This window comes from Neomonachus schauinslandi, chromosome 3 (assembly GCF_002201575.2).
Source record: "Neomonachus schauinslandi chromosome 3, ASM220157v2, whole genome shotgun sequence".
Taxonomy (NCBI): Eukaryota; Metazoa; Chordata; class Mammalia; order Carnivora; family Phocidae; genus Neomonachus; species Neomonachus schauinslandi.
Window position 1 is genome coordinate 56,435,988 of NC_058405.1, and position 23,877 is coordinate 56,459,864.

At 45.1% G+C, this 23,877-nt stretch overlaps 1 protein-coding gene across 3 annotated transcripts in view; it reads left to right on the plus strand.

Moving 5' to 3' along the window:
• The first annotated feature begins 451 nt into the window (after positions 1-451).
• LRCH1 (leucine rich repeats and calponin homology domain containing 1) overlaps positions 452-23,877 on the plus strand; it is a 191,099-nt gene continuing 167,673 nt past the window's right edge. For all 3 annotated transcript variants that reach the window (XM_021697827.2, XM_044913553.1, XM_021697828.2), the window contains exon 1: positions 452-1,006. In XM_021697827.2, coding sequence (XP_021553502.1) covers positions 694-1,006 — 313 coding nt within the window. In that variant the 5' untranslated portion in view covers positions 452-693. The remainder of the gene's footprint in view (positions 1,007-23,877) is intronic.

A 23,877-nucleotide genomic window follows, 5' to 3' on the forward strand; every position in this document is an offset into this window, starting at 1 on the left:
CGGGTCTGACCCCACGGTGAGAAACTGCCTCTTGGGGAGCTGTGGGTCAGAGAGCAGTATAGTTCGCAGAATTGAGATAACCTCTCACCTCCTCATGATCTCACTGTATTTCAAACCCCATCTATTGCCTCGCTGGCGTCTTCTCAGACCCTCTAAAACCTCTTGCCCCCCAAATACCCTGGGCAGCAGAAAGAAACCCAGGGGCGTTGGGCGTCTAAACGAAGGTCACCCCGGAAATGGGGTCCGGCCTCCTGACGTACCCCCAACTGCCAGGCGGAGCGTAGCGAAACCGCTGGGGGCCCGCCCGGCTCCGGGCGGAGGAAGGCTCAGGGCTGGACTGACAGCTTGGGGTAGGAGGAGGAGAGAGCAGGCGGCGCGGCGGAGGAGGGGAGAGCCGCCGAGAGGAGGGAGCAAGGGCGGGAGCAGACACATGCGCGCTGCCTGCCGCCGCCGCCGCCGCCGCCGCAGTCCTTAGCTTCCCGGGGACAGGAAACCTTCGAGACCGAGCTGCCACTGCCGCCTCCCCGACTGCCCCCCATTCCGCGCGCCTGCCACACCCTCCTCCCCTTCTTCCAGTATCTTCCGGTGGGGCACTGCAGGGACTCGGCCCGCGCTGCAGTCTCCCCCTCCCGGGGGAAAGCTGTGACCCCCCCCGCAGGAGCGGCGGGGCGGGGTGGGGGGGCCTGGGAGAAGATGGCGACGCCGGGAAGCGAACCCCAACCTTTCGTCCCTGCCCTCTCGGTGGCTACTCTGCACCCACATCACCATCCCCACCACCACCACCACCACCATCAGCACCACGGAGGAACCGGAGCCAGCAGCGGGGTCGGGGGAGGCGGCGGCGGCGGCGGCAGCGGGGGCTTCAACCTGCCCTTGAACCGGGGGCTGGAGCGCGCGCTGGAGGAAGCGGCCAATTCCGGGGGGTTGAACCTCAGCGCCAGGAAATTGAAGGAATTTCCCAGGACCGCGGCCCCAGGGCACGACCTCTCGGACACGGTGCAGGCAGGTGAGAAAGGGCCGAGGGGCAGCCAGTGGGTGTGGGTGACTGGCTGTCGCGCCTTCCGCTCGCCGCGGCGCGTCAGATCTGGCCTCGCTGGGGGTCCTCTGGCCGGTGCTCTCCAGAGTAAGGAACACGCGTGGGCGCGGGAGAGGCGGGCCCCGAGGAGGGCAAGGTGGCCCCCGCCTGGCCAGAGAACTGGGGTGCGCCCGGCTGCGGCGTCCGCGAGCTCGCGGGTCTCCGGCTCCCCACCCTGCGGCGGCCGCGCCAGGGAAGTGGCGGCCGGGCCGGGAGTCGCGGGCGCGCTGTGGAAGTGGGAGGTTTGGGGCGGCCGCGTCGGCTTCCCCGGCTCCGCGCAGAGGCCGGGGAAGCCGAGCGCCCGGCCGGTGCTTCCGACCAAGGCAAGCCCGGTTCGCGCCAGGCGTCGCCCGTCCGGACGGGGAAACCGAGACAAAGGTGGCGCGCCCGGGGTCGACCCGAGGGCAGCGGCGCAGTGCCGCTAGGCCCCCCTCGCGACATCACCGGGCGGTCGGGCAACTTGGTGCCGACTGCGAGGAGGTGCCAGGCTTCCTCTTCCTGCGCCTGTGCGAGGGAAGAGTCGCTGGTGTTGTCGCCAATCCGAATGGGCAGCCACTTCGCCGGCGGTCGGCTCGGGTCCCGCGTTCCTTGCCTTTCGCTAACCGCCCACACGGTTTGGTCCTGCCGCCGAGGCTCGCTGGTTCTCAGTAACCCGATCTTTGCGGGGGCCCAGAAGGGGACGGCATGGCATATTAAAAGAAAAGTAATTAAAGTGAGCCGGTTTTCCTGTGTGAACCCGACAAGTTGTAACTCGCGCCAATGAGCAGCCAGCTCTTTCAAGTTATGTCATGTATTGACATATTTCTGAGACGTCTGCTTTCTCTTTGGTAGTTGGAGTTCCTGGAGCGGGATCTATAAACAGGAAGGAGGGTGGTGGAACTCGATTCGGGCCTTGGGATCCCTTAGAACTGCCTTGGTTTCCAACCATCCGGTTCAGCTCCCTGAGGGGCAGGGTTTGTATCTTGGCAAGCGCCCAACATTTCCCAGCGCAGTGGGTGCCCCATTTTGGAACCACTGCCCAGACCTCCTGGCTGTCATCACCTCATGGGCTGAGTGTCAGACCCCTTGGATACTGGATGGCTCAACTCTCAGCTCCAGATCGCCCAGTTTCCTCTACTGGGGGAAGAAAGGGGGTTGGGCGAGGGAGCAAGGCTTTTGGAGCTAGGTTTCCAGTGCTTTTTGTTTTCGACTTCAATTCAGTAAACATCTTTGAGCGTCTTAATGAATATTTAGAAAGAATTCCAAGTTCGCTGGAGGCAAAAAAGGGCTCTTTAGGGTCATTAAACTTTGTGACTTGCATTAGGGATAGTCAGGAATGAGGGAAAGGGAGGGAATTTCCAGAGTTGAGCTCTCAGCAGCTGGGGAGTCTCTTGATAGGACCTCTTAGTTACATTTTCTCAAGTGGAAGTTATTCCAAGAATTGCCTGAATCATTAATTTAAAAAAAAAATCTGTTGTTAAGTTCTACTTCCCTTTTGCCTTAGAGTATACCAGGGACTGTGGAAGGATTGGATATGACTGGGGAAAACAGAGCTGGCATGACCAATGATATGTGTTTGTATGGTCAGTAGGGGGGTTTGAAAGTTGTTCGTCACTTCAGTTATGCAGACGTTTATTCCCAAATTTGAGTGAACTTGATGTGTCCGCTGTGTTGGCATGTCTTTGAGACCTGTGCTTTTAAAAGCAGGGACCACCTTTTTCAGTTAAGACCTTGCCATGTGAGGTAAATGCTCCACGGTATTCCTGTTCTCCTCTCTTGCTTGCTTGTGGTGAACTTAGGCTGGGAGTTTTGCCAGTTTTTAATTATGACCCTTCCTTGCACATGTTTAATGTTCAGAGAATTCTAACTAGTTAAAACTCAGAATCTTAATATGAATTTTCCAACCAAAAAATGCAGTTTTAGTTATGGGATAGGGAATGTCACCAACGTTTGTAGAAATGTAGGACAACCTGGAAAAGATAAAGTGTGTTCAACGTAGCCAGCTATTTCTCGTGAAATGTGAGTACCCCGATGTATTCAAGGGTTGCTTCTGCAAAACATCTTTGCCTCAGGTCAAAAGCTGGCTGTAAACCAAATGTATTCTGCCCTTTGTTCTAAAGAAATATTTACTGGTCACTGTTCTTTATTTGGAGGAGCAAAAATAAAAATAAAGCAAGAGTTAAATCACCCCCAGTTTGCACAGTGTTGACATTTACTGCATATGAAGTTCCAGCAAAGTGGAGAGTATGAGGAGCAAGACATACAATAAAGATAGTGGTTTCTCCTGGTTAATATTTAGTTTACAGAAAAGCTCTTAAAATCAGAATGGCACATGAAGATTCTTAAAGACCTAAGATGTAAAGTGTACTTTTTCATAAGTTTTGTAAAATGAGGAGTGACATAGAAAGCTTTTTCTCACTGCTCAGTTGTGTAACACAGGCCATTTGGTTTATTCCCTAGCAGCCAGCTGTGCAGACCTGCACTCTTGGGCAATGTAACCTCTCTGAACAGAGTGGAAAACTGGGATGTAAGTGCAGAAACACAGAGGCCAGGGGCCGCTCAGTAGATGTCTAAGCTCTGTCACTGAAGTGCATACATATTTTTCACAGGAAAAAAAAACCTCACAAGCCCTCACTCAGAGTGCCTCAAATAGGCTCAAAGCCTATTGATTTGCTCATATTTGAGTCGAAATAATGTTGTTGTCAGGGTCCAGTCTTCTTTCAGGTGAGAAGGTTCGGAAAGAAAGGCGGACTTATGCTGGGAGAAGCATGAACAAAAGAACCACGATTAGCTCTTGGTGTGTGCACTTTGCAGTGTGCCAAGTACTTCATCTGCATTATCCTGCTCAGTCCTCACTGGAAGCCTATTCATATCCTCACTTACGGTCGGGGAGATTGCAATTGAGAGAAGTCAGGTAATATGCTCAAGATCATACCCCTACTTAGATGGTGAGCCAGTGACTGGACCCTGATAGTTTCACTTTGGCTTTTATGTTCTTGACCATTTTCCTGTGAAGCAGAGAAGAGGTGGAGAGGAGCAGAATCTGGGAGGCTGTTTGGAGGTTCATTCGGCCAACATTCATTCCACAAGAACCTGCCAAGCCCCGCTAAGTGTCAGGCACTATTTTAGGCACCAGGGACCATCAGAGAATCCCTGTATCCCTTCATATGGAGTGTCCATTCTGTTTGGAGGGGCATGGGGAGAGAAAGGAGGAAATTGATTTTGCAGAATGAGTTGGAATATTTACAGTACAGATATAATGCCGTGTTTTAGAAAGACACATGCAGCCTTGATTTAAGGTGACTTGAAGTAGCTTGTAACAACAAGAGCACAAAGGATGACTAGTAAGAAATAGAAACTGAAGCTTAAAATTGGGCCTGATAGGGGCGCCTGGGTGGCTCAGTTGGTTAAGCGACTGCCTTTGGCTCAGGTCATGATCCTGGAGTCCCGGGATCGAGTCCCGCATCGGGCTCCCTGCTCGGCAGGGAGTCTGCTTCTCCCTCTGACCTTCCCCCTCTCATGCTCTCTCTCTCTCTCATTCTCTCTCTCAAATAAATAAATAAAATCTTAAAAAAAAATTGGGCCTGATAAAAAGAAGTACACACGTGCATCAGGAAAGCAAACTTTTTTTTTTCTAGTGCTGATTTATTAAGTGTGTCATTTTGGGATGAAGAAGTTCAAGATGGTGTGGAATATGACTGAGAAAAAGCAAATCGAAAAGAGGAGTAAGAAAAGAAAGTGTCTGTCTCAGATTGATTGCAGGAGGTGCTAGAAAATAAAAAGGAAGCCCTTGGACTTGATGCGCAGACAGTTGGTGAGAATTGGTCCAATTAAGGAGAGGGTGGAAGGGCGCCTGAGTGGCTCAGTCGTTAAGCGTCTGCCTTTGGCTCAGGTCATGATCCCGGGATCGAGTCCCACATCGGGCTCCCTGCTCAGCAGGAAGCCTGCTTCTCCCTCTCCTCCTCCCCCTGCTTGTTCTCTCTCTCTCTCTTTCTCTCAAATAAATAAATAAATAAACAAAATCTTTAAAAAAAAAAAACAAAGGAGAGGGTGGAGTGTATCATGGCAGTATCTTTTTGAGGTGGTTGGAAGCAGGAAAGACTGTATGGGAAATGAAGAGCCTACCCAAGCAGGAATATAGAAGTCTGGCATAAAAAAATGCTCACTGTGGTCCCATATGTGCCTGTGTGGAATGTATAGGAGAATGCAAGGTGAAGATAAGATAGGAATGCATGAGAAGGTAAGTAATAGTTCAGGAAGTCCCAGGAGCCTCAAAGCAGGTCAAGGTGAGATGCTGAATCGCAGAGATAGACATTGTCTGTGAAATTCAGAAGAAAAGGTCTTTTCAGTTAAGCTGGTTAGGAACGACTTTCATAGCATAGGCATGGTTTGGGTCAGATTTTATAGGATGGATTAGTTTTAGATAGAAGTGCCCGTGGACATTCGGTGGTCAGAAAGATATTTCTGAGATGTGGAGTGAGAACCTGACGGCCTGAGATCTGTGAATAAAACAGAAAGAGAGGCATTTAAGCCTGTGCCTCTGGTCATACCTCCCTGCCCACTATCACCATGTAATGAGGTCACAGAGAGCAGGGCTCTTAGGACCTTTTATTTGAGGACTCTGGAGTTGGCTGAGGCCTGGGATTTGTCAGCCTGTGGGACTAACACCCTAGTCTGTCTGAGCTACCTCTCTCAAATGTCTATACAGATTCAAAGAATCTTCTTGGAGATTTGTGGGCAGGCTTATCTGCTGAATGCTGACTTACCCCACCCCACTCCCATCCTATAGCAGCTGAATCCTTGGGATATTAGCACTCTTTAGTCATCAGAATTCATACAGGACTTGATAAAGTAATCTGTGTGTTCTCAAATACATGTTCTGTTCCATAAATTTGGCCACCGAGAGTTTTCATTACAAATGTGATGAAACTTCTGAAATCATGTGGCTTCTTAAAACTTACGTTCTTTTATAGTGATATTTAATTTCAGATTATTTTTCTGCTATTGAATTAAATTTATTAGTTATTGCCGTACCTATCATTTATTGTGGCTGTCACTATCATATAAATGTCCACATTTATGACATGTATCTTCAATGCTTTTCCATTCATAAATGATCAGTCACAGCCTTTCCTTCCTATTATTATTTTTTCTTCTGTTGATCAATTCCTTCCTTGTTAAGGTGTAGAGGACTTTTAATGGTGAAAGCTTTTAGAACATCGAAAACTCAGTATATGTTGCCACTCAATATGTGGTGGCTCGGGATCCTGTCCAGATGCGCTCTTCTGTGTGTCTGTGTATGGCAGAAACCATCTCTACAAACACACTGTTATTCTCAGTGCTTGCGTTGTAGGCCGCTCTTCATTGAAGAGGTAGGAGCACCTAATCAAGTTTCTAGAATAATAGCATACAATTATAGGTCACAAAACCTCTGGGAATTTTTGGCCTGTGCTGGTTTATGAAGAAACAGCCCAGGGTTTGACCTTCATCATCGAAATGATTCTACTGGATAGTTTGTCCGTCACTGTGACATCTTATTTGATTTTTGGTGAGTGTAGGTCATTAGGCCAAAATTTGGCATACCCCACCATTTAAAATTTTTTATTTAAGTTATTGACTAAAAAAATTTTTTTTGAGTTCCATGGCAAACTTAAATTTTTTCATGCTGTGGTTTAGTAACTCTTTGGTGGCAAGCATTTAAAGGGTAGATACCTTTTGAAGTCTGTGTTAACCTTGATCAATTCACAGGTCAATTTCCTTTTACTCTTGTTCTTCTGATATGTAGGAAGACTTTTTCTATCCTGTTACTCGACTTCATCATTGCTTGTTTTTAAACATAAGTTTTTCCCTTCTGTGTGTACTTTTCTGTTTTTCCCTTTATATCTATCCATATAAATATATATAAGTACAAAATATGCAAAATAGAGAAACATACATAAAAGTATAGATAGGTAGGTGGATAGTTAGATGATAGATAGATAGATAGATAGATGTTTTGTGTTTAGAGGAGCAGCATTTACTCTCTCAGTCTCTCTCCAGAGTCACCCCCAGGTACTGTACAGATTATGTTTTTCCAGAGACTTGGTAATTTAAATGATAGAAATGCTATTAACTCTACTTAAGTTGGCTGTGGGTTCATCCATCAGGCCACGTAACTTGAACTCTTGTCTAAGCCTCACAAAAACCTGTTTGTGACACTACTTTCCAGATTTGGCCTCGTTCTTTGGAAAATTAGGGTTCTGCCCTAGAGAGACATCAGGAGAAACTGCCGTGGGCTTAGATTTGGTAAGGTCACCAATCTGTGAACTCTTTCATGATTGAGTCAGTTGTTGGGATTAAGATAATTTGGTGTTAATTGCAGTGACTATTTCAAATTATAATACTATAATCTATCATAAAGGTTTAAGGATATAAGGCACAAAACCCAACTATATTTACATATTTGATGTCTTTATTTATATGCAACCTATAGGAAGCCTAGAAGCTTCTGTTACTGATACTCCTGGTTTTTTTTGCTGGTTTTGTGAAAATTAATTCCAGAATTTGCAGTTACTGTATTTCAGATAGGTTTTTTTTTTTTCTATATGATTTGGATTGTTTAACTGAAAGAAAAAAAAAAGGTCAGAATTCCAAGTAAGCCTTATTTTAGGGAAACTAGGTCTACCCATGGAGACAAGCTTGAAGCACGTTTTCTTCATCTTAATTGAAGAGCTCAGTAGTATTGCTTCCATCTAATGTAGTAAGAAGTCTTGCATTTGGAAACCATCTGTTCCCACAAAGTAATTCAAAAATAAAGTGAGATGGTTTACATGAACAGAAAGTTGACGAACTGTGAGAATTTGGCTTCTCCTGCTTACTCCAGCAAAGCAATAGGGGGAAAATGCCTTTATCATCAGATTGCTGCCAGTGTTCATAGTTTTTCCCAACCCTATCCCCCTTTACCGGCCACAAAGGGGGATATAGGTTGGGGGCGGGGAAACAATTACAGAAGAATGATGTTTGATTTCCATAACAGAAATATTGTATGTTCTTGCATGATGAGAAATTATTGCTCCGCTGTTAATATGCTGTTGGTTTATGGTTCCCAAAACTCTTCCAGGACATTTTTGTCACCAGCATCAGGCTCTAGGGGTTTGGAATCTTCTTTGATGTTGGCTTTTCTTCCTTTAGCTGTGTTTCCTCCGTCTTTTTGCTGGAGGGGGCCCTCAGACCTTGAGAGATTAATAGGGCCATGAGACCCCCAGCTCAGTGAGTCTTGAATTTCCTCTTCACTGTTGTCATCAAATGGGCAGAAAGAGACCCCATCTTAATTTTTTTTAATCCCCTGGTTTCTTCTGTGGCCTTGCTTTTGACAGCTGACCCCTGCAGTGCAAGACCCAGCGTTTTGCTACACAACGTATTCCTCCAGTATTCTTTCCTGTGTTTGATGTTGATGCCATCCAGTGTTAGGAGCAGCATCAGTATGTCTGACCTGGTTCCATCAGCGTAGCTCTGATTCGACTCTTGTTATCTCTGCAGGCAACAGTGACACATTAAGAGAAGGGTATCAGCAGCAGGCTCTCTGACTTGGCTTTCCCCTACATTGCCTTCATTTTGCTTTTCCAGGTCATTTCCCTCACTTCCCCCTTCTGCCTGCCCTGTCGGAGTCTACTTCTCTCCCACTCTGATTTCGTCCAGTCCCCAGGCCAACTTAAAACGCACAGCCACCCCGCCAGCCCTCCTTGCAGATCTGAGCCCTGAATCATGCATGCCCTCAAGGCACTTTTGCAGTAGTTCCTTATGGCATTTTTGGTTAATGATTACCTTCCTTCTTTGGTACTTTTCCCATGTTTAGGCTGTTTCTGCCTATCCTGTCCTGGAAGGTCTGGCCAGGCAGGGTTTTCTTTATTTTTACATGTGCCCTCCGTGCCTCTCGCGAATAGTGCGAGGTCTCCATCAGGGTGACTGTTGCATCTGCTCTTTCCCACTCGCGGCCCACTCTGAGTCTTTGTACTTTTAATCCATCATCTTGGATCTGACCAGATAACTGAGACCCTGAGCATCAGTGCCCTCCCCTGCAGAGTGCGAATGATAGGTGCTCAGTGGGGTTATTCTGAAGACAATGATTATAAAATGACACCAGAACACTATCAAGTGCTTTCTCTGGGCCAGGTATTGCTCCTTGTGCTTTATATGTAAATCTGTGTATTAAATCTAGGTAGTATAGGTATCGCCTCATTTGATTCTTGCCGAGTGTTCTGTTTTAACCATAGGAGGAACTTGCTAACCCCTGTCTCCTCTAGCTGTTACCAGGATCCCACCCAACCTCCCGCATCTGGTTCAAGTTCATCTGCCTCTGAAATGCCTTTCTTGACTACTGTGGCTTGAAGAGGGAGTTTAGATTTCTAGAAAGGATCCGTTCACATCTCTCCCAGAGAGCTTAAGCCACTTGACCAACGTCACACAGCAGGGCAGTGGGTAGGCTCCTGAGCCAAGGCAGAGTCTCACAGCCTCACACCAAAGGGCTGTTTCTGTGGAACCCGGAGGCTACCCTGGCCTGGATGAAAGACCTCCTTCCTTCCATAGAGTTCTCAGGTCAAACTCTTCCAGACCAGCCATGTGGATGGTGCCAGAAGAACAAAAAATACTGTGAAACCTTTAATAGCATATGGTTTAAAGCCAGGGAGAATAAGGTATAAAATTAATAGTGGTTATAGATGAAACATGTTAGTTCAGGATTTTACTGCGTGTGGTTTGGGGGACATGCATGGGCCCCGGATGAACTGGATTCCAAATACTGAAAGGCGGGCATGTGGGGCAGTCCCTGGTCTACAAACTGGAGGCCCACAATGGTCTTTCATTGCAGTGTTTTTCTTGGAACTCCTGTGGAAATAAAGCAGTAAGTCGTGGTTTGGTTCTCTTGCCAACCCTCTATTTAACCCTGGCAGAGGTGGGCCTCCCTATTAATGGTGGTTTCTTATTGTTTCTTTGGAAAAATGCAGTGTTAGTTGTAACATGAAATTCTGAATCTGGAGATCTTGGCATCAGGCTGTGAACAAAGCTCCCGCCTCGTGGGGACAACTCTCTCCCCTTCATCCTTTCCTACCGAATGTCAGAAGATTTCTCTCCCCACTCCAGGTCCCTCAGTCCGTGGGTGTCCCTTCCCACTGGTGTGGGGACAAGGGTTGGCATAAGTCAGAGGGTCGGTTCCAGGACTCCTCGAGGCCTCCAGGCCGAGGAGGGGCTGGCCCAGCAGATGTTGTTCGAGGGAGACGGGCAGGGATTCAAACCCTTCTCCATGTATTTTTTTTTAATTTTTTGTATATTATTTCCTCAACTTACTAACTTTGGAATTTGAAGCAAGTTCCTGAATCTCATGGAGCTTCAGGTTTTGTAATTTGTTAGAAGTGAAAATACTCTTTACCCCTCAGGGCTGTGAGGATTCCTGAGGGAGGTGCAGGACCCAGAGCAGTGGGTCTGGCTTACAGTGAGTCATCAGTAGATGTCATTGGCCCTCGTGGGCTCCCCTGGGGTTATGTCATAGTTTTATTCAGTAAAAGTAATTGTTGGAAATTGTTGGCATATTATTAGCATGGGGGCTACGAGCGCACTGTGGCTGGGTCTTAGTCCTGGCTCCACCAGGACGTGGCGAGTGCTTAAACTCCCTGTGCCTCAGTGCCCCCATCATAAAATGGGGGATAATAATCATAGGATTATTGTGAGGAGTAAGCAAATGAATATATGTGTAAAGTGTTTAGTTCAATGCCTGGCATTGAACTTTGCCATCGTTATTATACTCCGTTATCTTTCGAAAACGGATTCAATTTTATAAAGCACCAAAAAACCCCTAAATTCCTGGAAATTTTGTGACATTATAAAATGATTTTAATCCCTAGAAAGCTTGAGTATACATGCTTTCAGTGTGTGTAAGCATTACTGAAACTCTTTGACAGTCTTTGGAGGATGATAGAGTAGGTGGTACTTATTATTCCAGCTCTAAATATTCAGAGCTGAATTGCATGTGAGGAAATCCAGACTAGATGGTGAAGTGGGTTTTCCTTGGGTTATGTTGCTAGTGGGTGGTTGAGCCAGGACCAGGTCTTCTGAGCTTTTATGTGATTTCCATTCAGTCTTTAATATAACAGCATTCTTAGGTCTGATTTTGATTTTACCAGGATGGAGAAATCCTGAGGGGGACAAGCCTCATGAGAAGAATGAGTTTGGGATTCTCCCAGCGAAGGATGGGGAACCGTATTCTGGTGCCACACTAGGTACTGAGGCTAAGAGTCTAGGGTCCAAGGCTTATTTTTGGCCTCAGGATTGGAAGGGTAGGAAGTTGGGGGTGAGGTCTCAGAGGAGGGCTTGCCTTGTGGCTCTCTGTCCTGTGCAGGAGTCCTGCCCCTGATTTAAAACTTTCTAGAAAGGGGTGCCTGGGTGGCTCAGGCGGTTAAGCGTCCAACTCTTGATTTCGGCTCTGGTTGTAGCCTCAGGGCTGTGAGATCGAGACCCGAGTGAGGCTCTATGCTGGGTGTGGAGCCTGCTTAAGATTCTCTCTCTTCCTCTGCCCTTCTCCCGGTTAAAGAAATTAAAAAATAAATAAAAGCTTTCTAGAAAAATAAATAAAAGCTTTCTAGATTTAAATAAATAAATAGATCACCTTTTTATGCTCTTGGCAAAAAACAATTTGTGAATCTTTTTACATTTTGGCAACTGCTCTGAGGATGTATAGCAAATAATTCTGTAAGATGTGAGAAAATGTCTTTGAGGAGGCAAAGCTTTAAGAATAAATATATAGACTTAAATGTATCTGTTCTTTTCTCACTGTTTTCCTGGCATCCGGATTTATTTTGAACTTTATTAAAGAGTTAATTCTTTAAAAGCCTTGTGGTAGGTTCAGTATCATGCTGAAGTTTCTGCTAACGGAACTGAAAGGGGCATGTCATCTGGGTCCAGGTTCCTTCAGAATATGTCTTCATTCAGTCCTCATGCCTGCCTTGCGAGGTGGGTAGGGCCCTTGTTGCCAAGAAGGAAACACATCAGCGAGGCAATCTTAGTAGATTTGTAGATCCAGTAAAGACAGAGCCAGAACTGGTGTCAGCTCCTGTAGAAAGTGTTGGAGTCTCTTGCCAGGCTCTATTATGGTGTCACTGAATATCTAGAGCTGGAGGAGCAGGTCAGAGGAGGGGATCTGTCGTATTTGACAAAAGTCCGTGGGGTGACTCAGAGTGAAGAGCAGACCCTTGAATTGGAGTCAGATTCTGGACTAACTTTTTTTTTTTTTAAGATTTTATTTATTTATTTGAGAGAGAGAGCATGTGTGTGTGTGTGAGAGAGAGAGAGAGAGAGAGAGAGAGAGAGAGCACGAGCAGGGGGAGGGGAGGGGTGGTGCAGAGAGAGAAGCAGACTCCCTGCTGAGCAGGGAGCCCGATGCGGGGCTCGATCCCAGGACCCCGGGATCATGACCTGAGCCGAAGGCAGACGCTTAACCGACTGAGCCACCCAGGCGCCCCTGGACTAATTTCTTTCTCCCACTAATCTGAAAGTGGGTGCCAGGAATGCAGGTACATGTGTGGCAAGTTCTGATCCTCAGCGGTTTGTAACGGCCAGCTATCAGCTCCACTTCTGAGAACTGCATTTTCAAGCAAGCATTCTCTGAGGTGTCTGTCGTTTAGAAACATAAATACACATTAGGGTTTTTAGTTTTCTTGTATGCAATTTTTGTATTAGGTAGCTCTAAGGCTTACCCTATATATCCCTAATTTATCACAATCTTCCTTGAATTAATGTTATATCACTTCATGTAAAACATAAAAATATGTCATATATTCAGAATATTCAGTTCAGTTCCATTTACTCTGTGCTTTGTGCTATTTTTACATGTGTTTTACATAAATATATGTTTACATATATTTTGTATGCATTTATAAACCTTGAACACTTATTTAAACTACTTTAAGGAATTTAATAAAACAACTTATGCATAAAAAACTTTATAGTCTTTTATTATAAAAGACTTTATAATATGTAACCTAGTTGAACAACCCATTTTAACTGTACTAGATTTTATTCCCTGTGAGAAATGAATGAAGACCCATTGGGTGAGTGATCAAGTAGTTTGTTTTCTAGAGTATTCTCTTTGTAATAGAAGTGTTTATATTCTTAAAGTTGTTTTATTAAGTAATAATCACTGATTTGATTTCTAAAAATGCATTTTATTTCATCCTACAGATCCTTCGCTACATTAATTCATTGCTCTTATAATCTTATAAATGAGATCAAACAGCAGCCCATTTTGGCTACAATGGCAGCACGGCTTATGGCTAAATAACCAAAATTTTTTGTGTTGATGCAAATTGATCCAATTCAAAGGAATCTGATTGTGCAGTTGAAGGCAAATAGATACCTCTTTGTGCAGTTCCCTTGGAGGTGTGGATGATAATCTCTGCATGCAATTTTAGGCAATTATGTTTTTTTCTGGTCTTTAGAAAGCCTGGATAAATCAAAGTTAATTTTAGTTCTACCAGTCATTCCCGTGGTTATAGTCTTGCAATAAACTCTAGCTGTGGTTTGTTCAGATATTTACAATTCATGCTTTCTTGAATCTGTGCAGTCCTTTAAAGGGTGCTGTGCTCTAACTTTAAGAGTGCTAATGTGCTAAGTCTGATCTATTTTGTGAAATTCAGCTGGAGGCTGTAAAGACTTGCTTCTGCTCCCCTTCCACCCCCAACGTCCTTGATATGTTAATGAAGACTTGGTATCTCCATAGGAAATTTGCACAGTGGGAGTTCTGGGGTAATGTGTCCTGATAGAGCCCCTAATGCCTGCCCCTTAGAGAGTGAGTGACAAAGATAGGAGAACCCAGCTAAGTGCTCGCATAATCAGGCAGCCTGGGTCTCTCTAAAGTGGTTTCTTCGTTTCAGTGTGTGCCCTGTGCTCTCTGGTGTGTCCGTGTCTCAGACCCCTGCTGTCCTCTGGCAACGAGGAAGCCTTGTTTGTACTCTCTTGACACCACATCGTAGATTGGGGTGATGAGCCCCATCAGTTTTGGATGAAAGACCTCAGCTTTCAAACTGAGCTTTCAATCACTTTGTGACATGCCACCCTCTTTCGGTTTTGGAAAGAGAACATTTGGTTACTGTGGACATCACAAGACGTGCTCTTATAGGATGATCATAAGTAGCATCATGCTGAGTCCAGTCTGGTTTATGCCTCTTTCCCTGGCTTAATGAGGGATAGCAGCTCCTGATCTGGATGATAAATCCTGTGGTCGTTCCACTCATGTGGGACCATAGACACCATTTTTTAAGAATAAACTGAAATGGAGACAAATGAAGTGACTTACATGTCACCCTGCCCCCCAGCCAGTAAGTGTGGGATCAGGTCTGGAATCAGAAGAGCTTATCCTGGCCATCTCTGTCTACCGCCCAGACTGCTGTCCTTTGAAGAAATGGCAGCGCTTGGCTGGTTTCTCTTTTTAACTTTCACACCGAGAAACCCTCACAAGAAGGTGTTTGGCATTTGTTGTTCATTTTAGTGGGCACAATGCAGTACTCATTTTAAAATTTTGAAATGCAGCATAGAAAGGAGTCTATACGGAATGTAGGCATGATTTCAATGGTGACAGTAACATAGACATAGAGAGCAGACTGTAAGCTGGGACTTGTCTTGACTGTAATGTTGACTGCCCGGTGTGTGCATTGGTCAACACTCACAAAACTCTACCCTTAAAAATGGGGGCTTTTTTTTTGTATGTAAATTATACCTTGGTAAAGTAGACCCATTATTCAACTTAAAAAGTAGACCATTTGCAGTATGTGTTTTAGCTCTCTGCATGCTGTGTATCCCTGATTGACAAGCTGTTTTAAAACACAGAATAATTGGGGCTTCATGGCTGAGTCAATGCCTACTGCTAAAAGACTGATATATCTATTGTAGTGGACAGATTCTTTGATCCTCATTTTCTTTATTTTGAAACAGCTTGTTAACTGTCTATATAGTCATACTAATAAAATAATCTAAGTCTAATTATGAGTAGTATTTTATTTTATTGATAGTAAAAACTGATACCGAGTCGAATTTTCTAGGGTCATTGGGATGATGATGTTGGCTAATGAAGTCCAAAGGCCCAAGAGCATTTGTTTGTGCATCTCTTGGGTAGCAGACACTGTGCAGACAGGATCCCATTCTTCCCGCCAGCCTATCTGATAGGTGTCATGTACCTTAAATGTCATCAAGTACAGATACTGAGGCTCCTAGATGTTAAGCAGCTTACCTGAGATTCCCCACGTGGGAAATGGAGGAGCCAGGGTTTGGATCTTAGTTGCCTGATGCTAAAGCATTCGCCTTTCCCACCAAGCACATGGTCATTGAGAAAGAACCGCCTATCCCGGTTCTTTCTAAATGTGGAGCATGTTGGCTCTTCCCTGGCTGCAGCCTGTAGCTCTGCAGCATGTGTGTATCACTCCCAGACTGCCCACATTACAGCGGTGACCGGCAGGGCCCCTGCGCAGCCTCCTCCCGTGGCTCTCTCCTGCCTGCCCACCCAGAGTCAGCTGCCCGCCTGCCGGCAGATCCGATGGGCCCCTGGGATCTGGCGCCACCCTGCTTATCCCACTGGGTTTTCCTCACACCTTCCTCACGGCCCCTGGGGCTCTAGCTGCCTTTTCCTGTAATGTCCCCATATGTTCTGGGTTAAGTGCCTCTCCTTCGCCTTTGATCATACCTTTGCTTTCCTCTCTGCATTTGCCAGATAAAATAAAGCTGAAAACAAAACAATAAAAAAATAAATAAATAAAACTCTAGTACTCCAGGTGCCTATCAGTCATCCCCAAATCTCAACTCCTGCCTCTTCTGTGATGTCCCTCATCCCAGCCTCCCACTCCCCGTTCACCTCCCATCTTTTCTGAACGTCAGGCTTTGGGTCTGAAACAGGTGGTTTCAGTGATCGAGTTGTCCCGCAATTATTCTTTAATTTTATGTCTTTTCTTTCCAAATCATAACAGTAAGAATGATAACCGCCTTATTTATTGAGTCCGGCATTGTGCTGCGCACTTCAGATGGCTTTTCTCAATTAACCCCCAAACAATTTTAGGAGGCAAGTATATGTTTTCTCCCTATTTGGCAGATGAGAAAAATCAAGGCTCAGAGAGAGAAATGTCCAAGTCCTAAGTGGAGAAACTGAGATTCAAATCCTGTTTGACTTGAGCGGTCACATCTCACTCTTTACTGACTCCTCGCAAAGTCCTTGAAGATACTGGAAAAGAAAGGAAAGTGACATTTCCTGTGCCTTTACTAGGGTATGGCATAGAGGAGGTCGGCTCATTTCCTCACATGATTTTTACACTGGTGCTAGAAATTAGATCTATGGCCTCCAAAACCAAGGCTCAATTTAAATAATTTGCTCCAGGTCACAGAGCTGATAAGTGGAGACATCAAAATTAAACCAGGTCTTTCTGCCCCTAGAGACGCACCGCTCTGTGCATTACAAACTCCTTCTATATTTCTTTTTCTTAATTCTCTCCAGGGCCTTTTATTTCTTTTTTTATTCTCTCCAGGTCCCAGCTATATATTAGTGAAACTTTTCAATTAGTTATAGGTTGATTGAAAAACACAAAGGTCCCCTTTATTCTGTTAGAGAAGCATGAGCGGTTAAGACATCTTCTCGGAGGGACGGTGGAACCCACAGATAAGTTAGATTTTTAAAAGAGATGCTACACGAACGAAGGTGAAGTGGAATCGATTCTTGAATGGCATGACAACCACAGATAAACCACATTTATCTTGGGAGATGTACTTTATGCCTTCCTGACTTGTACTGTAGTGGAGCAGGAATGTCTAAAATTAAAAGATGGGAGAGGATGACTTAGGATTTCTGTTCACATTTTTAAGTTGCTGTATTGTTAGCTTACTCCCAGTCAGCCTGCTTCCCCACTCCACCTTTTTCAGGGACAGAATTAAAAGCTGTTGGTGCTTACTCTGGGCCCTGTCCTTGGTGGATGTGTAGACCACTGAAATTCACCCAGAGCTCACTGTGAAGAATAATTAACTATTAAAAAACAAAACAAAAAACCAAGCCCAAACAATAAAAAAGGAACTCCTTTCGGTTCGGAATATATGTTACAATAGTTAGAATTTCACTGATCAAAGCACACCTTCTCAGTGTGCCCAGTTGCCCCTGGTGAATCTCTGCGGTTAGTGCAGGTAACCCCGTGTGATGAGAAGATAGGTCTGTATCAGGTCTAGTTCCTGGATCTTGCAACACGTCCTCCACTTTCGTTTCTATCAGCCGAGTGTTTCTATTGAGTATGCTACATGCCCACAGAACAGTTGTCAAGTGGAATTCACAGTGATGTGTGTTAGCCTGAGACCCGGAAGATACTCGAGGGTAGATTCTGGAGTGATGGACACCAACTCTGTCTTCCGCACATGGCGTTTGTGCTCTGGGTAGCAGAAGTGCTGGCTGTGTGCACTGGGTTTTCTCGAAATGTGCCAGGTATGTCATCTGCCCAGGGCTATCGAGCTTCTTAGAATGCGCATGATATGAGAGCTTTCCCGGAATGAAATACCACAGTGCTCAGATCACCATGTCTTTGTCACTGGCTTCCCTCCCTTTTTTGCTGTGACATTCCAAGAGGTTTAAAACTATGGTAGCTGTTTCGGTAGTGGGCTTGGAGATCAGGTGATCAAGTGGGCAACAGATCACACAGCAGTGTGCACAGTGACTTGGAACCACATTCAAGGCATTCAAAGTTGGGGTTCCTGCTTTTCCACCTACTGGCGTGGTGACCTTGGGCAAGTCGCTGGGAAAGCCCTGCCCAGTACCTATTTCAGAGGGCCTTTGGAAGTTGAATATGTAAGGAGTGTAGAGCAGTGCCTGGCATCTGAGAAACACTCAATAATTATTAGCTATTATTACTTGTCTCTTTTTTATTTGCTTCTTTGTTGTCATTCTCTCCCTCCATCATCAAATGCTGACAGTGACCTTGTTTTTCTCTTTCTCTTGTAACTAGTACCCCTAATTCCCAGGATGGTATCTAGCCCATGGTAGGATCTTAGTGAGTATTTGAGCTCAATAAATGAATAAAGTGGACAAGTGAATGAATGGCAGGCTCCACGCTGGATGCTTTATGTATAGTCATAGAATGAACTGGTGTCTGCCTTCCTGAAGCTGCCAGTCAGCCTGGTGGAGAGGGGACTGGAGATATATCATGACCAATGGTGATGAGTGAGTGACACACAGGGAAAGAACGAGGGGAGACTATTTTGGATGGTATGATCAGGGAGTAGTGGCATTTTCCGACCCCGTATGGTTGACTGATAAATGGCACACCTTTTTCTCTTCATCTCTTTGAAGACTTAAAATAGTTATTTGTGGGTCCCCTTTCCTGCTTTTTAAAGCATTTCCATCTCAACTGTTTCTTCTCTTCAAACATACAAACCATTATGTGCATGTTCTAAAGTTTCTAAAAGGAAGACGAACAAACGTCAACGCGATTTAAAAGATTTTAAAGAGTCAACCAAGTAACTTAAAACTGGGTATGATACACACTCACTTGTTTACTTTTGGTTGCTTGGAATTAATTTTTTTTTCCATTTTGGTGTGTGGGATATTTATTGGTTTTTCTTCATCTTTTCCTTGTCTGTTTGGATAAATTCAGTCAGCAAAGTTCTTTTTGGCAGCAGGAATGATAAAGACTCTGCTTAGTCTTAGGATGAGATTTACATTAAATATTTACAAGTACATTCTCGAATATTAGAATAACAGGTTCTTTTTGGCCAGTGGATGGTGAGATTACTGAAAAGATCAAATCCAAATATGCCTGATGGACAAGAGCCACCCTCTTCAGGAGGCGGAAATCCTCGATAGGGTCCTGACTTGGACTGACCGTAGGGAGCTGAGAGCTGTTAGAAGGCTGCTTTCTCCCATCATCACCAGCACAAAGAAGTGTGTTCTCTGCTGCAGATTAATGATCTTATGGGGGGGGAGTTTAAGCTCAGCTATGAACTCCAGACTTTGGCGAAGTTGCCTATTGTATGGCTTAACTTCACAGGGCCTTGAGGTGTGGGCACTGCCATCTAAATAAAGCACTATTACTTGGCCTTGTGGTTAGGGTGCTAGCACTGTGTTTGGAGGGCTTGGCCTCTCTATGCTTTGCACACAGATGGTTCTCTAAGTTGAAGGAGACTTGGCACCATCACATAAATCTACAGAACTAAAAGGTGTGTGTGTGTGTGTGTGTGTGTTTAAGAGATGGGGACACATTGGTCTCTTTTCAAAGCCTTGCACAAGGCTCGTGTTTTTCAGAGTCTTGAGTGGACTAAATGTGAGCCCTGTTCAGTGCCTTGCAAACAGTGGGAGATCAATGTGTGCTCATGGGAGCCATTTAATTCGGACTGAATGATAGGATCCATTTGAACCGGATTGATTGATACAGAAACTTGCTGGATTTATGTTAAGTACATCATATGTTCTTTCTCTCTCCGTTTTTCATGAAATGCATCCAGGAAGCTCTTTGTGGCTGAAAGAGTGAAGCTGGCCTCTGAGCCCTGGAGCTCATGCCTCTGGTAAAGTAGTAAGGAGGATCTTTTGGGAAATCCAGAGGGAATGAACATGATGAACAGGCGTGAAGGAGGAAAGCCCTGGCAGGGATGATACAAAACAGTACATCATCCGAAAGTAACTAATATTTGACTTTGGAATGCATTTTTATTTTTGGCAGTGGATTTGTCTCTGTGTTCTGCCTGGACAAACATTGGAATTAGCCGGCATTCCTTAAGCACATGCTGATTAGGGCCAGAGAAAGTGGCAGCCTTGAGGCATGCTGGTGACCAGGGGAAAGCCATCTGGATTAGACATTGTCATGGACCTTTGTGTTCATGTAACATCTCCCTAAACCAGAGAAACAAGAACCTGGAAGGCACTGTTAGTGAGGTTCTCACGCACTGCAGCATGTTTGAATCTTGGTGCCCTTTATGCCGGCCCTAAATGAGAATGCTCTTCCCTTCCCTTTCTTTTTTTTTTTCTTCCTGTAGGATTCAGGTTCTGTAAGTGTAAAAATTCCCGAGTGGGACAATTTAAGTTCCTTTCCTTCTGATAACCTGGAGTCCTGACCGAAGTTGTCAGTTGCTGCTGGACTCAACAGAAATAATTGCGTTCTTTATGCTGATTATTAGTGTATATTTTGAGACCCAGGAGGGCTGTCACAATATGGTCACAATACTCTTGTTGATGAAAGCTCTGAGTTTTAAATGTGGTCAACTTTGGTGCCCTTTGAAAAATTGGGGAGCATGCTGCTTCTCTTTGGATGCTCTCAACATCCCCCCCCCCGCCACCACAAGCCAGAATTAGAGGCTCCCTCATGGTCCCATGGAATTTTGTATTACCCTTTATTATATGTACCTCATTGTGTTGTGTTCTTTATTTCTCTGTCCTCAGCATAAGTCCCACATCGCATTTGTGTTAGTTTGCCATTGCTTCATAAGAAACTGCCACAAAAAAAATGTAGTTACTTAAAACAGCGTAACATTTATTGTCTCACAGTTTCCCTGGGCCAGGAGTAAGGGCACAGCTTAGCTAGGTCCTCTGATTAGGGTCTCACAAGACTTTAATCAAGGTGTTGGCTAGAACCGCCTGAAGGCTGAGTCCTCTCCCAAGTTCATGAGATTATTGCCAGAATTCAGTTTCTTGTGGTTGTAGAACTCATAGAACTCATAGTGGCTTTTTTTTTCCTTGAAAGAGGGTCCCAGTTCCAGTCCCTCTTTAAAAAGCATCGCCTGGGGCACCCGGGTGGCTCGGTTAAGCGTCTGCCTTCGGCTCAGGTCGTGATCCTGGTCCTGGAATCGAGTGCCGCATCAGGCTCCTTGCTCTGCAGGGAGCCTGCTTCTCCCTCTGCCTTTCTCTCTCTCCCTCTCTCTCTGTTTCTCATGAATAAAATAAATAAAATATTAATCCAGATGGCTTTCCCTTGGTCACCAGCATGTCTCAAGGCTGCCACTTTCTCTGGCCCTAATCAGCATGTGCTTAAGGAATGCCGGCTAATTCCAATGTTTGTCCAGGCAGAACACAGGAGACAAATCCACTGCCAAAAATAAAAAGCATTGCCTGATTAAGTCAGGCCCACTTGAGATCATCTCTCTATTTAAGAACTCAAGTCAACCAGTTGGGGAACTTAATTACTCTTGCGAAATCCTTTTGCCGTGTTAAGTATCATAATTATTGGAGTGATGATATGCCATCGTATTTACGGGTTGCACTCACATTCAAGGGGAGAGGCTTCTAGAGGGTATAGGTAACAGGGACAGATATCTTGGGGGCCATCTTAAAATTCTGCCTACCAGAATGACCAATAATGTTGAAAGAATGAATGAATGGGATGAATGAATTCTAATCGGTGGCAATACAGCAACCAGCTTGATTGTAAAATGAGTGAGAGAAGGTATTGAGGTCCTTATTGCAAAATGCAGTTGCAAGCAGTTTCTTTATCACCAGCGAGCTGTTTCCTGGCTGCTAGGAAGGCATCAGCCGGAGAGAAGAAACAGCAAGAAAGCAAGGAAGGAAAAAGAAAAGAAGGAAATCCTGTCTTGGGCTGATTTCAGGTGGCGGTTCCACTTCTGAGGAATTCTACCCACCTTCCAGGCTGCTGACATTTACAAGTTGGTCAGAGACCAGGAGCTAATGGGTGTCTCCTCCGTTTTGCCCCGGGGCAGAGCCATTCTGGATGCAGAAGGGTGGAGGCAGTAAAGGGAACCCAGTCCATCAGCTTGGCTTCTAGTTTCCAGAGATGGAGTCTCTGCCTTAGGCTGAAATAAAAACCTGAGTCTTTATTCCATCCCTTATAACCACATGCACATGCGGTATCTCTTGGAATCCTCCAGCAGTGAGATGCATTAGGTGTGGAGAGGAAGCCTTAACTTCAAATCTCCTGGCTGCGGTTGGCTTTAAAAATCAAATTGAACCATGGCCGTCTGTGTTTAATTTGGAGGAACAGAAAGGATGTGTGCTTTGTGGCGCCCACGTAGTATAAAAGTCTCCATGACATAATACCGCTCTGCCCGGCCTTAGAAGCTTCCCGTGCAGACAATGGCCCTGCTTCCCTGACAGTTCCCAGGCAAGGGTGCCACCTTATGTAAACATTGCCGTTTTTAGTGCATTGCAGAGGCAAAAGGATGACACATTAATAGCAGCTGGAGGATCTCATTAAAATTGGGAGGAAAATATGAAGACTGGAGTCTGGTAATGTACAAACAGTGAAAGAGTCTTTGTCTCTTCTGATTAACAATTGGATACATTCTGATTGCCTTTCTGGATTGTAAGAGCCGTTGGCATTGCAGCCAGAAGAACCATGTTTTTCTTCTTTACAATAGACTGTCCTTGTTTTTCAAATCTCTTACTCCCTCCAAAATTAATATGCCGGGTCCTTGGGACTCCCTTGAGAGCTGAAATGGTGTGGTAGCTGGTCTCCATGAGCTGGTGCAGAATCAGTCAGCAGTCACTGGGCTGGATTTGGGAACACCTGCATTATACAGTTAGATGCTCACATCTTGGGAGGTGGAAGGACAGGGCTTGGCCCTCCTGCCACAAAGGACAGGGAAGCACACTGCGGGGGAGCTCTCTGGGGGAGGAGGTGTTGGCATTCTCTTACGGTTAACCGGTAGGACCACACTCAGCAGGGAAGCCTCCATGCTGAAAATAGTTCCTCCCTCCTGAAGAAGGCTGTTTTCCCAGGTGTGTAGGTGGGGGACTTGCTGTGTGCAGGGCAAGGGCTGCATTTTCAAGAATTCGTATGTAGATCTTGGAATAAAAACAAATAGGCCAAAGGACCGTTCTTTTGAAAGCTGGTCTGGTTGACGCAGCCGAGCAGGAGTGTTGCCATGTGCTTGACAGGAGCATCTAATTATGGGCAGGGTTTGCAGACTGGACCGCCACCTGATATGAACCCACGGAACACAACATAACTCTAGCCTGGACTGTCACTGGTCATCAGTGATCATTTTTTTTAACTCATCAGAGAAATAGTCATCACTACGAAAAGTGGCTTTTTAGAACTCCATGGAACGAGACGCCAATATTATTAGATGGGTTGATAGTGCTCTGTGTCTTTTTGCCTGTGGTTATTTTTTCTTTATTGGGAATGGTGTTTCCATATATGCTCATTTTGTGGCTAGTGGGGAAAAAAAAGATCATCTTTCCCTATACTAATCACTTTTCCAGCTGAGATGAATAGAGGGTAAAGCTGACTCCTTTTCTGGGACTCGTCACTATCAGTCTGATGATGTGAACAATAGAGAGATAATAACCCCTCAGTAATCACAACAAAGCAAATAACCTTTAGTTTCCTAAATTACCTTAGCACATTTTCACCACCTTCATACCTTTTGGAGTTAAGTTTTCTCAAAGGCAGCTGCCTGCTTTGTCCCTGATGTAACTAAGCAATGTGAACATCGAAATAATTGTCAGGTAAATCTGGTTTCAGAAACATCTGTCCTGTTGTTCATCATCTCGCAACTTGAAATACTGAAGCATGAGGTGCCTGATCTTAACCTCTAATGTTGTTAACATTGTATAGCTTCAGAGTAATTTCACAAGACTACAGTCTGTACCTCAGAAAAGCAGGTCTAGAGAATGGCTTCATGGAGTGAGACCCATCAGGTAAGTGGGGTGGGGGACAAGGGAAGTTCTTGGAGCATTTTGGCATGGATGTTTGTTTTGAGTTTCTAGCCCAAGGCTTTTTTTTTTTTTAATACCATTTGTTCCTTTCTTAGACTCCCCTTCTCCTGTCTCAAATTTTTTTTAAGATTTATTCATTTGTTTTAGAGAGAGAGGGAGAGAGAGCACAAGTTGGAGG